This window comes from Eschscholzia californica, unplaced genomic scaffold, assembly GCF_041429995.1.
Source record: "Eschscholzia californica isolate CP2 unplaced genomic scaffold, dmEscCali1.0.p SCAF_1, whole genome shotgun sequence".
Classification (NCBI taxonomy): domain Eukaryota; kingdom Viridiplantae; phylum Streptophyta; class Magnoliopsida; order Ranunculales; family Papaveraceae; genus Eschscholzia; species Eschscholzia californica.
The window spans coordinates 9973012-9990357 of record NW_028238198.1 but is presented as its reverse complement, the minus strand read 5'-3'; the positions used below and the strand labels follow the sequence as shown (position 1 = coordinate 9990357).

General features: G+C 38.7%; 1 protein-coding gene across 3 annotated transcripts; it reads left to right on the top strand.

Annotated features, from left to right (window-relative positions):
* Nucleotides 1–654: 654 nt before the first annotated feature.
* Nucleotides 655–16398, top strand: THO1 (nuclear matrix protein-like protein). 3 transcript variants are annotated; one of them, XM_086642513.1, is made up of 22 exons: nucleotides 713–1044; nucleotides 1338–1421; nucleotides 1705–1779; nucleotides 2862–2955; nucleotides 10225–10370; nucleotides 10455–10526; nucleotides 11532–11604; nucleotides 11707–11772; nucleotides 11889–11935; nucleotides 12179–12250; nucleotides 12356–12484; nucleotides 12573–12638; nucleotides 12831–12872; nucleotides 13091–13207; nucleotides 13360–13442; nucleotides 14064–14130; nucleotides 14620–14691; nucleotides 14826–14876; nucleotides 15001–15060; nucleotides 15161–15310; nucleotides 15739–15998; nucleotides 16170–16398. In XM_086642513.1, exons 1-21 carry the CDS (start codon nucleotides 943–945, stop codon nucleotides 15985–15987), a joined length of 1917 nt encoding a protein of 638 aa, XP_086498639.1. In that variant the 5' UTR covers nucleotides 713–942; the 3' UTR covers nucleotides 15988–15998; nucleotides 16170–16398. The 3 variants fall into 3 exon arrangements, with proteins under 3 accessions (XP_086498625.1, XP_086498639.1, XP_086498633.1); XM_086642507.1 differs by having other exon boundaries at nucleotides 16165–16398; XM_086642499.1 differs by having other exon boundaries at nucleotides 655–1044; nucleotides 15739–16398.
* Nucleotides 16399–17346: the final 948 nt, after the last annotated feature.

The following is a 17346-nucleotide window of genomic DNA, read 5'->3' as shown; positions in this document are numbered from 1 at the left end:
TAGGTCAATTATTCTTCGGTTACCTCAACAAAAAAAATTATTCTTCGGTTAAAGAGGTTACATCAACTAATGTGTAGCTAGTTATTTAAGGTTTATACAAGATTGTACAAATACAGGATGTATTAGGGCCTTAGGGGCTAGTCTCCAAAGGAAGGTTTGGTACAATCCAATACCATTTGAATGAAGTCATTTATGCAACCATTTCAAATTTGGTGAGGGAATTGTATTATTTTGGGTTTTCCTTTTTTTGCATTTCAAAAAAGATATTATATTTTTGTCAAATCTCTCTAGGAAAATTTGACATAGAAAAACCTTTTGTGGAAAAGAGATTTATATCCTAGTAGATTCTTTCCTCAAATTGGCTTCGACCAAATTGTACATAGATATACATCTAATGCGAGACCGAATTGTACATAGATATACATCTAATGCACTTGTTGTAAAACAAGTTCTTACCGAGTGCGAGAGACAGTGTGGTATCCTTATAAAAGTTTAAGCATCTTCCATAGTGGAGCTATCCGGGAGACTTGAAGTTGTAATGGATAATATTGTTCGCGACAATGAAAGTTAGTTTGCAAAATTCTATAACACATTAACGCCACACTGTACTACAAACTTAACTTGAAAGTATGTGTTGTAGAATAATCTCCCGTCAGCAAAACGTAAAATACCCTATTTTTGATAAAATTTAACCACGTTCTCGTAACATAGTGAAATACCAAAGATAACAATATCATTAGTAGTAGGAACGTTTGTCAACACAATCCTACAACATTTTGAGTAATTTTGGCCCTGCACCTGCAGCTAAGAAGTGTCAACGAGGTGTAAGGTTGGGTTTTAATGGAAGTATCCTGAAAATCAGTCATCCCTCACTACATAGCTAGATTTAAAGACTGCGAATTTCTTCTTCCCTCTCTCTCTCTCTCTCTTTCTCTCTCTACAATGGCGGAAGCTCCTCCAGGGCTTCGTATTCTCCTTCACCAGCATCAGAAAGACCGAACCCCAATTCACATTTCTAGCCACGCCGAAAGAGACAGAATTCTCGTTAAGCTCTATTACTACTCTCTCTCTCTTTATCCCTCTCTGTAATATATTATCTGTTTCTAGGGTTTTTTTCCTCGCTTCACGTACTATTTTGATCCACAAAATCTAATTTTTAGTAGGGGTTATATCAAGTAGTTCAAAGTGACTCTCTTGATTCATGCCGTTAGTTTAATCCTTGAGCTTCATAAAATTCTAATAATAACGAATTCAGAATCTTTTTCTTTTTTTTTGTGCATTTTTGGATCTAGGTCTTGGTTTATTGTTGAAATTTTTTATTTGTTTCTTATTGTCAGGAAATATTTAGAAGTGCTATACTTCAACCTGGACCACCAGCAAATTTTGCTCTCCAAACAGTGCAAGAAGCTATAAAACCTCAGGTAGTCATACTTTCAACATTTGCATTTTATGAAATTTGGACATCAAATGATTTGTTTGTACAAAGGGACTGAATTTGATCAGTTAAAATCCTCTTATAGAACTGATAGACTTTAGGGGAAACTAAATTGTTATTAGAAATCGTAAAATTTTCTCTAGTATAAATAAAACCTCTCTATATGCAGCTAATTGGGGTCATTAGAATGGTCTTTAATCATGGTTTCAACATTTTCTTCTTTTGTTTAGTCTGACTGAACTATTTGCTTTGCTTATTTCTTATAACAGAGGCAAACAGTTCTAGTCCAAGATGAGAATCAGGCATTGGAAAATGCACTCAGAACGTTACTCCAGGAATTGGTTGTAAGTTGCTATTGTGTTTCATGTTTACCTGCTTATTTTCATGTTTTTTTTTTGTTTTTTATGATGGACAATGACTCATATATCTCTTAGCCGAGGTCCTCGTGTGCATGAAGGTCACAGTCTCTTTCTTTTCTGTTGATTGTAAAGAGTTCAGTTAGATGCTTTTCCAAATAAAAAAGATATCTGATTATATGGAGCGGAGGCCGGAGGGTAAATGTGTTTTTAAATTTAATCATCTGTTTTTGGAGACTATAGTTTTGTTTGGCGATGAGGTAACATTAATTATGCATTCGTAACGTATATAATGATGTGTATAGCCCTCTATGGAAGGGGGTAACTTGTATTATTGTCCTTGTCCACAACTTTGAGTTGGATTCAGTCACTAGTGGTGAGGTTCTTAGTCCTCTATTAAAACCATGCTGACATTACTAAAAAAAACATGAATAATCGTACGAGTATCGGTATGAAGTGTCAAAAAGCCAAAACTGGTACAAAGCTCACAAATGAATATCTATTGTCTTAGTTATTTTGTCCTTTTTGTTAATAATTCCAATTTTCTTATTTTAGATCAACCGTAGTTCATACTAATGATGTCAATATAGATCTTTTACCCATTGATCCTAACATATCGTATTCAAGTGTAGGCAAGATGCATAAACCTACATTGTACCATTGAACTAAAAAACTGACAATAATTATCGGATGAGAGTATTTGAGTATAGAGACGAGTATCCAAGTATTCCACACGTAACTTTGATGTTGTTTAGTCGTAGGGGTGCCTTTCCTCTGGTGACAGAATCTGGCATATAAAAACTAGCATGTAGTATGTGAAGAATGTATGTAACCAATTTGCCACACTCAGCTCTCTCATCAGGACAAAGAACATAATATGATTTTCAGTATGCAGGATATTTACTTGAGTTTGTCCTCGAATAGAGAATTTTTTTCTTCATAAGTAGGAACTGACGTGAATATTCTGTTGGTTTTCTATTAAATGCTCATTATTCAATTTAGAACTCTTGAACTTGCTCCTTTTTGTTACTATGCCTGTTTGTTGTCTTGAGGTTTGTCTGTTGATGCAGTCTTCGGCAGTTCGGTCTGGAGAACAGATCATGCAGTTCGGAAAGTCAATTGATGACGATGACAGTAACCAGGGGCAAATACCACGTCTTCTTGGTAAGCAGCTGTCATCTTTAACAGTACGGATTGTTAGTCATGTAGTATGTCTTGTACCGTCGTACTCCGATAGATTTATTGTGTTCTCTGTTCACGTAATGATGAGACACGAAACAAATAGTTGGGCCAAATAAAACTGTGAAAATACATGATTTTCTTAACCTTCGAGTGAGATATGAGATGGGTATTACCATTTTATAATTAGCTGTAATGACCTTTATGGTACTCTTCCCTGGAGATCGCAGGAAACCAGCCCACCGCTACTGCCATTGCACAGAATCTTGGATTCTGGTATAGCGCCGTCTGGTGACCTGAGTTGCATCAAAAGGGAGTACCGTCTCACCGGCCTTAGTCAAAGACAACCATGGTCGGTAAAAATATTAAAATAGAACAAAAACGTTATCTTCTCTCTAGGTCTAGATATGGTAGGTGTGGTGTGTCTGAGCTTGGTTTCTTTAGGGAATGGAGTATTGATCTTCTGGCTTCCGGTATAGTGAGTTTGTCGGTTTTCCTATCGGAGTTGGCTAAGGATAGAGAAAGAAATATCCTAGACAGGAAGATGTCTAGATTTAGAGATGGCTCCTCTCTCTGGTTATGGGAAAGTATGGCTAACTCCAGGGGTGAGTTCATTTGGGCTCATAGGGTAGGGGAAGGTAACAATAGTAGGAAGTCGGTCTGCATCCCAATGGGGATTAACGCCAGTGGGTGGAGGCTTATGGCGGCGGAGTTAAAGGCCTTGGTGGAGGTTGGTTTTCAGGCCAAAAAAGCAACTCCGGGTAACATAGGACTGAGGGTGCTCCCTTCCATTCCTTACTCTAAGATCCATCTGGGGAATAGGATAACACCCAATAAAGTGGATACCAGTAACAGATTTGACGTCTTAGTAGATACCGAGGTGGAAGAGCAACAGGTGACGGCGGCAATAGCCGGCGCGGCTAGGCCTGCTCCAACGGGTGGAAATACGAAAAGACGTCATAAGGAGAGGTCACATGCCTATAAAGCTCAAATTCAGCAAGGAGGTAAGTACCACAACTATTCCATCCCCAAACCCTCTTCTCTCTCCTCGAAAGTACCTTCTCTGTCTCCCCCCTCTTCTTCTAACCCTCTAATGGCTTCGTCTGAGATTCATTTGGTGGATTGGTCCAAAACTATGGTTGTGTCGGTTGAATGCCATGATAGTAGGTGGAAGGATGTGGAAGTGGTTGTTAGGAACATCATTGGATCGTCGGACTTTGTGATACGTCCGTTCACTGAAGAGGATGCAATTATTTGGTCTAAGTCCTCCCTTGAGGTCCTGAAGGAGGTTAGGTCGGTGATTCACCCTTTTGCTAGGGGCTCGATCTACTTCAGGCCATGGACTCCAGACTATAACTCGGTGGTCATCACCCAACAGTTGGTGGAGGTACGAATGTATGGTATTCCGTTTAACTTGTGGAACGAAAGGGTGTTCTCTGATCTGGTAGCAGATTTAGGGGAAGTTATCGAGATTGAGAAGGATACTCTGTTTCTGAAAAATCTCAAGTTTGCTTCAGTCAATGTGGAAGTTAAGAATGGGGGAAAGTTGGCTGAAAGAAAAGTTCTTTTAGTGGATGGAGTTGGCTATAACATAGATTTTAAAACCATCACGATCTGTGAGAAGCATGAGAGGATCAGGCACCACAAGGATACGGCAACAGTATCGGAAATTCCACCGCCGGCGAGTGATCAATCTGTCCCGGAAAAGAGGACGGATAACGACAAAGGAGACAATGTAGGACGGTCGGTGGGTGGAAACGGCAGTAAGGTGGGCGATGCTACAGTGAATCAGACAGAATCGGCTGCAGAGGCGACAGAAACACCTTTTGTCAGAGATCCCAGGAAAGGAAAAGCACAAGCGGGAACGGTTATCCAACTCGACCCAGACGACATTTCAAAAAAGTTGGCGGGAATGAAGGATATGATTGGAATTGAAATTCGTCAAGAAATGGTCAAAGCTATGACCGATTTGGTGAATAGTGCAAACAAGTGGGCCAAAGGAATTACCTATGTTAGGAAACGGAAAGGAACATCCCACTCGTCTCCTAAGTCTAGAGAAGGCCCTAAGAAGAAAGTGGTGAGGAAATCATCAGGTATCAAGATAGGAGGTAAGGCAGTGGATCCTAAAGTTGAGGCCCAAGCAGAGGATTCTGCGAAGAAGTTTGTTATCATGAATGAAGATTAGAGGATGGAACACCTCCTTTGAACCGGAGCTAATCTTGGTTTCTCAGGGGGGGAAGAGTATGAGAGGGTGATCCAAATCCTTAGGGAGGAGAACATTGAGGTGGGTCTTAAGAATAAAGACACCACCGAAGATGAGGAAGCTATGATAGTAGAACCACTATCAGTCATCGCCCCTCCATCAGGACAGGAGCTAGAATGCAGAGCGATCGTACCTTATGTTGGCTCTTTGGACCAGGAACCAGAAGAAGGATCTAGCAGAGGCAAAGGCAAGAAGATGAAGAAAAGAGTTGTGATGAAGAAAGTCGTTCGGGGATCAGTCGACAGGAAGAGGAAGTCCGGGAGAGTCAAGAAGGAGAAGAAGAACTCAGGTCAAGGGGACGAGGCTGATCGATGCCCCTGAACATTCTAAGCTGGAATGTTAGGGGCTTGGGTAAGCCAGGCAAGAAGTTAGCAGTACGTAGACTAGTTAGACAGTTTGATATTTCGTTGTTATGTATTCAGGAATCAAAAGTTAGTGATTTTCAGCCTTCTTTATTTCGTAGTTTGTGGGGTTCAGATGTGTGTGGGTGGGATGGGATTCCCTCTGAGGGCGCCTCAGGGGGTATTTTGTGTCTTTGGGATTCACTTGCCGTGTCAATGTGTGATGTATTGAAAGGCAAGTATAGCATCTCTCTTTTGTTTAAGAATATGAATGATAATTTTGAATGGGTTTTTACTGGTGTCTACGGACCTTGTGTGAACTCTATGAGGAAAGACTTATGGACTGAACTAGACTTAGTAGCAGCAACCTGGGATAAACCTTGGTGTGTAGGTGGTGACTTCAACGTAATCCGTTTCCTCCATGAAAAGAAAGGTAATTCTGCAATCTCACCTGCTATGAGAGATTTTGGAGATTGGGTTGATAGGAATGCTATGTTAGATCTGCCCAAGCAAGGTCTGGAATTCACCTGGACAAACAACCAAGAATCCCCTACTTTGTGTGTGTTGGATAGATTCTTGATTAATGGGTCTTGGGAGGATAAGTTCCCTGGGGTTGAACAAATTGTGCTACCAAGACCTACATCAGACCATACTCCCCTTTTGCTTCGAGCTGAGATTGATCAGACCAACCCCCCACCTTTCAGGATGGAGGAGGTGTGGATGTTGGATAAAGATTTCAAGGACAACATAGCTAGTTGGTGGCAAGAGGGTCCTTCTGGAACCTCAGCTGGGCACACACTATGGACCAAACTTCAATTCCTGAAAGATAAACTCAAAGCTTGGTCGAGAGAGAAGTTCAGATGCTTCTCTAAGGAATTCAATGAGTTGCAGAACGGTATTAAGGATTTAGAGGTGAAAGAGGAAAGCCAAGGTCTATCTAATAGTGAGTTCACTTCAAAGAATCTGATGAAGGCCAATTTGGAGAAGTTACTTAGCCTCGAGGAGATTAGCCTAAGGCAGAAATCCAGGCTACAGTGGTTAAAGGCAGGGGACAGGAACACATCATATTTCCATAAGATATTGAAGTGCAGGAAAAGACAAAACAGAATAAGTGTAATTATGAAGGAAGAGACAGCATTATCTGAGGAGGAGGAGATCAGAAGGGAGGCTGTCACATACTTTAGTAACTTGTATGAGGAACCGAGAATGTGGCGGCCAGGCCTAGACAACATGCATCTTCCTTCCTTGTCTGGTGTAGAAGCTGACCTTCTGGAAGCAGATATATCAGAGGAGGAAGTGTTGTGTGCACTTAAGGAGCTAGCTAAGGACAAGGCTCCTGGGCCGGATGGTTTTCCTATATCCTTTTTTATGAGAACATGGGATATCATTAAAACCATCCTGATGGAAATGATATGTGAGTTTATGTCCGGAGCTCACTTCCACTGGAGGCTGAATCATACCTTCATTGTACTTATTCCCAAAACCCATCATAGCTCCAGCTTCAAAGAGTACAGACCAATCAGTTTGGTGGGAGGAGCCTATAAGATTGTCTCTAAAGTCCTGGCCTCAAGGTTGTCTAGAGTATTGGGCAGCCTAATTTCACCTTTCCAGGGAGCGTTTGTTAATGGAAGACAGATCCTGGATGGAGTGTTGATAGCTAATGAGTTGATTGATTCCAGAAGGAAAGCAGGCACCAGTGGGTTAGTAGTGAAGGCTGATTTGGAAAGGGCATATGATAGAATTAGTTGGGACTTCCTATACAAAACTATGGAAAGAATGGGGTTTGGATACAAATGGAGAAGTTGGATTTACTCCTGTATTTCGACTGCAACCTTCTCTGTCCTGATTAATGGTAGGCCTTCGGAGGTCTTTCAAAGTTCTAGAGGAATTAGACAAGGGGACCCCCTGTCTCCCCTCCTTTTCTTGCTTGTGGCTGAAGTCCTCAGTCAATGTCTGCAGGTAGCTGGGAGAGAAGGTTGGGTAAAAGGTTTTAACGTGCATAATGATGGGGAAAGAATAAATCACCTGCAATTTGCGGATGACACCCTATTCTTCATAGATGAGGATGGTAGCCAATTAAGATATCTGAGAGATATCCTCATTTGGTATGAAATCTCATCTGGCCTTAAGGTGAACATGCTGAAATCTTATATTTATAGTGCTACCAAAGTGGGCGACTAGAATATGAATCATGAAATGATTAAGGATTTTGGATGCAAGGTTGGTTGCCTACCCACATCTTATCTTGGCCTACCCCTGGGAGAGACCTATAAGTCTAAGAAGCTTTGGGATCCTGTGATAGAAAGGATTAACAAGAGATTAGCTTCATGGAAAGGTCGTACCCTGTCTAAAGGGGGTAAGATAACCCTCCTTAACTATGAAGAAAAAGTCGGGATTAATCCCCGAGTACACCCCGACTACTCCTCAGTCCCCATCTTGCCGACTCGACTAGGAGCCAAAACCCTAGTCCCGTGGAATTCCGAGTAAATCCCCGACTTGGTCCGACTAGGACCGAGTCGACTAGTCGGGCAAGTCGGGATTATTTAGCTGAGCCTTTTTTTCTTTTGCTCAAATCGACAAAGGTGGTTTAGGATTTGCTCATTCGGCTTTTCACCCTTTCTCTCCCCTCCAAATATCATTATAACCAGATTGAAGTAATTTTGAAGTTTTCTTGCTCTCCAAACAAGATTCCAAGTTTCTCTATCTTCTCAATCTTTTTTTACTATTTCTTTTTTAGAACCCATATTCTACTCTTTTTCTCTATTAACTCAAATAAATGTTAGTTGTTAGTGTTTTATACTTCATTAATGTTGTAGAACTTGTTGATAATTATATGTGTGCTTCTTAGGGATGAATTTTTAGTGTTTATACTTCATTAAGACCAAATACTTATATTTATATCTATATATAATTATATATTTATATTCTACGACTAGTCCCGTGTAAATACGACTAGTAGCGACTATGCTTAGTCCCAAGTCCGCCGACTAGTCCCCCTTGCCGACTTTTCCAACATAGCTCCTTAAGTCAGTCCTCCAGGCTTTACCAACTTATTACCTATCTCTGTTTTCAATACCAAAAGGAGTTCTTAAAAGCATTGAGCAGAAGATGTGTTCGTTCTTTTGGAACAACAATTTGCACCAGAAGAGCCTTCACTGGATGAAGTGGCAGCAACTCTCTACCAGCAGAGCTAAAGGAGGTATGGGGGTAAAAAACTTAGCAATTATGAATCAAGCCCTCCTTACCAAATGGCTATGGAGAATGGATCATGAAAAGGATCAACTGTGGCAAAAGGTTATAAGTGGCAAGTATGGTAAGAACCATAAAGAATGGATAGATAAATGTAAAAGAACTTCCTATGGATGTGGGGTCTGGAAAGGCATTTTATCTAATGTAGGAAAGTACCATAGCCTCACTAAGTGGAGGTTAGGTGATGGGACAAAAATTGAGTTTTGGACGGACTTATGGCTGGGGACTGAAACATTGCAAGCTACTTTCCCTAGTATCTATAGACTGGCTATGAGACCGAAAGCAACTGTCGCAGAGGTGTTCAACAGTATCAATAGGGAGTGGGATATAAGAGTTAGAAGAAATTTGAATGATTGGGAACTCCAACAGTATGTCCATCTTCTGCAAATTCTCCATGAAGTCAGCTGGGGAGAAGGAACGGATACAAGAATATGGCGCTTTGAGGAGAAAGAGCCACTATCTGTGTCAAATTGCTATAAGAGACTGGACATAGACGACAGTCTGCTTGAGCAATGCGTCTCTAACTAGGTGTGGGTAAAAGCTCTGCCTCCCAGGGTGGGTTTCTTCATGTGGGCAACTCTTTTGCGCAAAATTCCCACGGTGGATGCGTTGAAAAGAAGAGGATTCCAGATACCTAATAGATGCATCTTATGTAAGTTAGAGGAAGAATCGTTGGAACACTTGTTCCTGCAATGCAAGGTGGCATCAAACCTGTGGGGCTTCTTTATCCAATCTTTGGGCGGTCAATGGTGTACCCCTAACGCTATCAATCACATGGTCACACAATGGGATGGGCTGTATAAGAAAAAGCATAGAAGGGAAGTGTGGCAACTAGTCCCCGCAGCGATCATATGGAGCATATGGAGCGACAGGAATAACAAGATCTTTAAAGAGAAAAACCTTAACTCTTCAGTCGACATTGAAGATGTGAAGGGCATAATCTTTACTTGGATTAGGAGAATAGAGAAATATAAGAATGTATCTTATCTTGAAGCAGTATTAAATTGGGATACTTGGATGATGTGAGACATCGCCCAGGTATCCCCACCACTTGTATATAGTTCTTCTCCTTATATATTCAATCTAATTTTCAAAAAAAAAATTAAATATTTCTCACAACCTCAAGTATGGCTTACGGGCTCAGTGTATTGCTTCCGTACATTTTCTGTTTAGTATTTTGTCTCATAATTTGGAGGTAACATCATAAGCAAGTGCTTTATATTGCATAAGTCATGCATTTGAGACATGTTCGATATACAAATCTATGGCCTGACAGCATGCCCTTTTCCTATTTTACTTTTTGTGTTCAGCTTCTAATTTTGTAATTGATTTTGTTTATTTTGCTGTAGCTTCATGAGTTCTGCAATGTTTAGTTTCATAATCCTTTTATTTCTGTTCTAGACATTGTGCTGTATCTTTGTGAGAGAGGTCATGTCGAGGGTGGTATGGTATTCCAGCTGCTGGAAGATTTGACAGAAATGTCTACTATGAGAGACTGCAAAGAAGTGTTCGGTTACATAGAAAGTAAACAAGATATCTTGGGAAAGGTGTGTATAATAATGATTGTGGCTAGGATCGTACATGCATAGTATTTCTGTGTTTGTTTACCCATGATGGTGACTTTCGTGCAGCAAGAATTATTTGGACGAGGAAAACTAGTTATGTTGAGGACATGCAATCAACTTCTTCGCCGTCTCTCAAAGGTGAAATAGTTACTTAGTGCATTAAATAACTTGCAATAGGAATGTGATTGAAGGATTTAAATTATATATATCAGTCACCGGCAGTGTGTGGAATTATTGAAGTTTTAATTATTGTAGCATTTCTATATTCTATACTACGACGCAAACTGTCTTGATTCGGGATCAGGTACAACTGGTAATTGAATAACTGTAAGAAAATAAATATAGTTGCGCAGCGACCACTGCCAACTTCATAGGAGAACAACCCTCTCTTATTAAGTTTCCTAATAATAGAAGAAAACAATCCTAATCTTGGTAACTAAGGCTTTCCTACTAACAGAAGGAATCCTAAATTCCTGACGAAAAAATCAATGTATATAACTAAAAAACCTGGTAAATGGTAAACTAAATTTTAGATACTCATACTCTTTTTCTAATTTGCTAATGGTGACATCACACGCGATGTTGTATGTGTGAGACCTTATGCCGTGAAAGTCAGCCTTTACTTTTTTCTGTAATACGGTGGTATATCAATATATCATTTATCATGGGGTTTAATTGACTAATTTATTATGCGTTATGAATAGTACATAACCATTTTTGTAATGTGATACCCATGTATAATGTACTTTTGCAAATAAATTAGATTGGTACTTCAATCTGCGGTCAAGAACTGAAATTTATAGTACAAGTTCAAAATGAATCTACTGGGGCATTTTCCTTCTCTGAGGAGTTCCTAATCTTGTGCAAACGGCTTATGTATAGTCCTCGCTCCTCGGCGATTAAAAATAGAGCTTATAAGAGCTAAAAGACTTTAGGTTTTGAGCTCTAATCGAGGCTTACACCTTGGTGCTGCCACTAGGCTTCTATTGTTCATAAAAGCAAACCATCTCAGGGCTTCAAATCTCTATCTAAAATGTTAGAGATTTTAGACGTCTTAAAAATTGATGATTGTTTATAATTAAGGAACACCAGATTCACTATTTTGACTGTTCGGGATTAAATGTTCCAAACTTTGCCTTCTAGGCAAATGATGTGGTATTCTGTGGACGGATTCTTACGTTCTTGGCTCATTTCTTCCCATTGTCAGAACGTTCAGGTAATTTTCTTCAATTTTCAGTCCATTCTTCTTTTATGTCTTTGATTCCTACAACAATCCTAGGGCAATAATCCTCTTGTTTTTTTCTATTATTGTTTACAGCTGTCAATATTAAGGGAGTTTTTAATACTTCCAATGAAACCAAGTATGAGAAGGACTCCCCTGAGGGTATACTCTACTTAATTCATCTATTTTATGTTATGTTCAATGCAAATTTTGAGGGTGCAATACCCCCCCCTTTGTAGCCCTTTTGCTAATTACTTTCTCACCTCTCTTCTCTTCAGGCATATCTATTGATTTCAACTTCTACAAGACCTTTTGGAGTTTGCAGGTCATTTTCATTTCTAACTGGGAAATTAATGTGAAAAATTTACCTTTGCTCTATGCTTTCTACTCCTGGTTTGCTTTTGCGTAATTTATGCTCAGAGGATTCTAGATGCAAAAATAAAATATTATTCTCTCTAAAAATTCACCTCAGCCCCGTTGCTTCATCTATATATATAGTGTACCTGGCTGTGAGCAGTATTTTACTGGTTTAATAATTGCCTAATAGATTTATCTATTTTGCATTCAGGAGCACTTCTGTAACCCAGCTTCATCAACAGTAGCTCCTATAAAGTGGCAGAAATTCTCAGCTAATCTAATGGTATGGCCAAGTTTCCATTATAAGTTTATCTTTCTTTTCTGAATTATTTGTTTCATTATTCCAGATTTCGAATAAAACTAGCTTTTCTCGTCTAAACAATGTTAGGTTGTCTTGGATACTTTTGAGGCTCAACCTTTAAGTGATGATGACGGGGATGCAAATAATTTTGATGAAGAAGAGGCAGCTGCTTTCAGCATTAAGTATCTTACAAGCAGTAAATTGATGGGATTAGAGGTTAGAGTTGGCTCCTTCAGTTGTCTAAATGAGATTCCTCTATTCTATGTACTTTTTGTCAATTCAATACAATTATTTATCCTGACAGCTGAAAGACCCAAGTTTCCGCCGCCATGTTCTTGTGCAATGCCTCATCTTGTTTGATTATCTGAAGGTAAATTGTCATAGCTTTGGTTCCATAGCTGCATTCTTTTACACTTCAGATGATATGTCTTTCTTCTTCATCTCTAATACTTGTGAATCCAATATGTTCTCCGTTTTCTTCCATAAGTTGTTATCTACATTCATTAGAGTTCCTTGACTTGTTAGCTATGTTTAATCGATTCCTTTACTTTTCTTTTCTTAGGCCCCTGGGAAGAATGATAAAGACGGGCCATCTGAAAGCATGGTAACTTCCTTACTATCAGTTATCTATTGCTATTATTCAGTATGTAGTTGAAATCATAGGAGTAGAAAGCATAGGAGCAAAGGTAAATTTTTCACATTAATTTCCCAGTTAGAAATGAAGTCAACCGTATAGTTTTGTTTTTGGATCTATGATAACAGAATTTTGATGAATAGCAAAACCTGATAGTACTTGTATCTTTAAACTGTTTGTGGTACCAGAAAGAGGAAATTAGGTCATGTGAGGAACGAGTGAAGAAGCTTCTTGAGACGATTCCACCTAAAGGAAAGGAATTTCTTCAGAGCATTGAACATATACTTGAAAGGGAGAAAAACTGGGTGAACAATCTCATATCCTTCATGACTATTTTTTTTTTCATTTGTCATTTGTTTGTGAAACCTTTACTGTTGTCTTGAACTTTCGAATACTAGATTTCTTCTCTCTACTTATTTCCAGTTGATAATCAAGACCTCCAATTCCATATTTTCAGGTTTGGTGGAAACGTGATAGTTGTCCACCATTTGAAAAACAACCTTTGGAGAAAAAAACAAGCCAAGATGGAGTAAAAAAACGGTATGCCGAGTAGTTGGTGGTTTCTATCCATATTGTTCTTATTCTTGTGAAGTTTATGTCGCTGCACACCCATCTTCGATGCCCATAGAAACCATTTCTAGTTTATTTTATTCTATCTTCTAATGACAATTATACGTGAAGAAGCCATTTTATTTGTTAAGAAAAAGAGTTTGATACAAGTGATACTTCAGTGCTGCTTTGAATATAATTTTTTCTTAATCCAAGTTCGGTTTTCCTGATATTATCACTGAAATTCTTATAGGTGATTTATTGAATTTTTTGAACAATTCTGCATATTGGCCACTAAGAAAATTCGAACACAAATCTGACATTTGATTGTTTAGTTAATGGAAACCTGTAGTGTTTGGTAGAGAGACTACTCATATTTGAATTTGATTAAGCGCCGTCTGCATTAGGGATTGACCACTCTTCCGGTCCCCAAGGACCCGTTACAGTAGTGGATCTGTCATCTAGAGAAGAAAGACTGCATATCTGCTCTACTAGTTATAACAATGAACTATCCATAGGGTTAGATTTATTGTTTTTAATTGAGTTTCTTACTTAAAACTACTTTTAAATGCTTTTCAATTGTTTTTCTTACATTAAGCTCTCTTTCTACAGTCGGCCACGCTGGAGATTAGGGAACAAAGAACTCTCTCAGTTGTGGAGGTGGTCAGACCAAAATCCAGTATGTATGATTTATTTGTACTGTTCTGTAGTACTACAAGTTTAGCTGTTAAAGTGAAGCTAGGTATCTTAAGCAGGGCAGCATTCAGTAATGTGGCAGACATTGAGTAATCTAATCAACACGACTTCTCTTATTACTAGGCATGACATGTACATTGGGTGGTCTTTGTTTGCATGACTTGTTGAAGTGAATCATGAACTATCTGTACAAACAGTTCGTCTGTTGTAGTTTGTTAGTTCATATTTTATTTCTTAGTTATAATGCTATATTTTGTAATTCTTGTGTGGAATTCTTAGGAGTTAATGCTATGTTATATGAATTTAGTCCCTCATATGCTGCAATTTATTTCCATAGAACTATTAACTATAGCATATCTCTTACCTTCTCTAGGTTTATTATACTAGATTCCATTTATTTACTTTACATCTTTTTTCAAGTCATTATGACAGTTTTCTCACTATGTTGATGCTTATGTTACTACAAATGCAGAATGCTCTGACTGATGCTCAGCGTGTCCGTACCCCGTCTATCATGGAGTACTGGAAACCCTTGGCTGAAGATGTGAGCTCCCTCCTTGTGTCTTCTCGTAACAATAGTTATTTTCTATTAATGTAATTTGTCCTTGTCTTTTCCTTCAAGACCAAAAACATATAAAGCAGTTTACCTAAACCATTTGTCTTTATTGAATATTGTAGATGGATGCATCTGCTGGAATAGAAGCAGAATACCACCACAAAAACAACCGGGTATAATTTGAAAGGATGTGGATATGATATCCATACAGTTGAAGTACAATTAAGATCTAGTTTTTTGTCAAATTTGAGCGTCCTCCTGTTCTGACTTCTGAGTTCTGACTGACCCATGCTTCAGGTTTACTGCTGGAAAGGGCTACGTTTCTCAGCTAGGCAAGACTTGGAAGGATTTTCCCGAGTATGATTATGTCCTATACTTGTACTGTTAAAGCTTATGTTTTTTCTATTATCATTTCGATAATCTTAATTGGAGTTAACTGGTTATGTGTTTTTTTCAGTTCAATGAGTTAGGTATTGAAGGAGTTGTACCTCCAGAACTTCTACCACCAGAAGTTCGTTCCAAATATCACTCTAAACCTAGTGAAAGGTCTAAACGAGCTAAAAAAGAAGAAGCCAAAGATGGTGGGCCGCAACCTGAAGACAATCAGGTAACAACTTGCTTTCTTATGTTTATTACTCTATTCAGATAAATTTGAATCCAATAAAGCAAATTGTGAGTTTGGCATGGTGATTGTGGTAGATAATGCATATCTAATTATCTAAATAATATGAGCAGTGAACTTCTTAGTTTCTTTTGACCTGCTACAGATGATTATTACTTATCCTCTTTTACAAAGGAAGTGAGTTACTGTTTCATGCATTAACAGACTCACAGAAATGTCATAGTTGGTTCAAGTGATCGACAGCTTATTTTTTTTTCATGAACACTATTTCCCTCATGATTTAGTTCTTAAGAATTAAAATTTATAATTTGTTTTCTTTCTTATTTTTCTTTTACGCGGTTTTGTATCATCTCTTTCCCCAGTGATGTATGTACTTCTACTCAAGTTTTCTTTTCTGTTTTGTGGATGCGAAGGCTACAACCTCTGCGACTGATGTCGATGGTGGAGGGGAACTCGACGAGTCTGCTGTACAAATGGACACGGATGCAGTAGGTGTGAATATATCCCAAAGTGGGGCCCAAACACCCGAAGACAACCCAAAGCTAAGTCCAAATGAAGAATCAGGTCAGGAAGCGGGACACTCAGAAGCAGAAGTAGAAGCTGAGGCAGGGACACTTGATGGGGAAACAGATCCAGAGGGAGATCCTGATGCAGAAAGTTGAAATGCTCATGGGTTAGTCTCCGTTTCTTGATTTGAAGTTCAGAAGAATTAGAAACCAAAAATACTCGTAGTTGCTACTTGCTAGAAACATAGACTACTTTTAAGTTTTAACCCACCAAAGTACTGAAAATCCAAGCTAAATTGAACTAGGTCTGATAGAAAGTGCTTGTATTTTCAGTACAGAACAAAGAACCATGGGAAAATTTAAAGCTTCTCAACAAGATGCGGGCATCACAGTAAAACTGATATGATTGAATGATGGACTACAAGAGGAAGAAAAAGAAGAAGAAAAATGGTTTATCACTGAAGTACAAATTCTTAAGATGCGAACAATGTAAAACTATTTAGATGATATTGTTATAATCTAATGTAAGGAATTATCTTCTTAATAGATAGACATTCTTTCGAACAATAAGAAGTTTGCCAAGGTTTGATATTCGAATAGCTAACAGTTTTTTATGTCTAAAATTAGCTTTATGATTTTTGAAGTTGTGGTAACCAAAAAATAGTTCGAATCCATCACTAGTTTTTGGAGCTTCTAAAAAGATTGTGTATCCATGTCCCAAAGACACTAATTCACCAGAATCACACAACACCCCAGTTGATGGAGAAGATGAACACGACACCAGTGAGAATCTTAGAGCATCTCAAATGTAAAACTCAATCTTAGAAATTTGTAGTGTTATTTTTGAGTTTTTTGTTTAAAAATATTTTCCCGTGTAACAGTCTTGCTTTCAGCTCAGCAAAAGTCTTGTCTTTATTTTTTCTTTCAAAATTAATTCGTGAAAGGTTCAATTCAGACATTGTGAAGTAGACTACATAATACACAAACCATACAATCCCAAGCTCTAGCTGTTGTGTCGTTAAGGCTATTAACCACCAAATGTGAATCTTGATAATGGTGGTCAATTAACCACCAAATGTGAATCTTGATAATGGTGGTCAATCGTGAGTCGCACACCAAGTAAGAAAGTTGTACGTCCCTCTCCTCGGCTAATTGAGCCACTTTTGATTTGCATGAGCCGCCTAAAAAGCCACCGTGCTACATTGGTCTTGGTGTGACGACCAGGGGCGGCCCGTGACCAAAGCCACCAAAGCCACCAAAGCGGTCGCTTTGGGCCCCATATAATCAAGGGCCTCATGTTTCTTATTTCGTACGTAACTTTCGAAAAACTAATTATACTTTAAACTAATTTCAAACGTATCTTAAGGTGTAGCTTAATGGTAAAGAGTTTAGATCTTTAATAAAAGGTCAAGGGTTTGATTCCTACTCTTTGAATTGTTTAAATTTTTTTCTAATATCCATTGTGTGGGGCCTCAATTTTTAATTTCACTTGGGCCTCCGATATACTTGGGCCGG

Bases quoted from the DNA above. Each gene is read 5' to 3' on its own strand.
- THO1 (XM_086642499.1), top strand. From the start codon at position 943: ATGGCGGAAGCTCCTCCAGGGCTTCGTATTCTCCTTCACCAGCATCAG. The intron at 13,443-14,063 runs GTATGCCGAGTA...CTCTTTCTACAG, and splicing joins CAAGATGGAGTAAAAAAACG to TCGGCCACGCTGGAGATTAG. The intron at 15,061-15,160 runs GTATGATTATGT...TGTTTTTTTCAG, and splicing joins ACTTGGAAGGATTTTCCCGA to TTCAATGAGTTAGGTATTGA.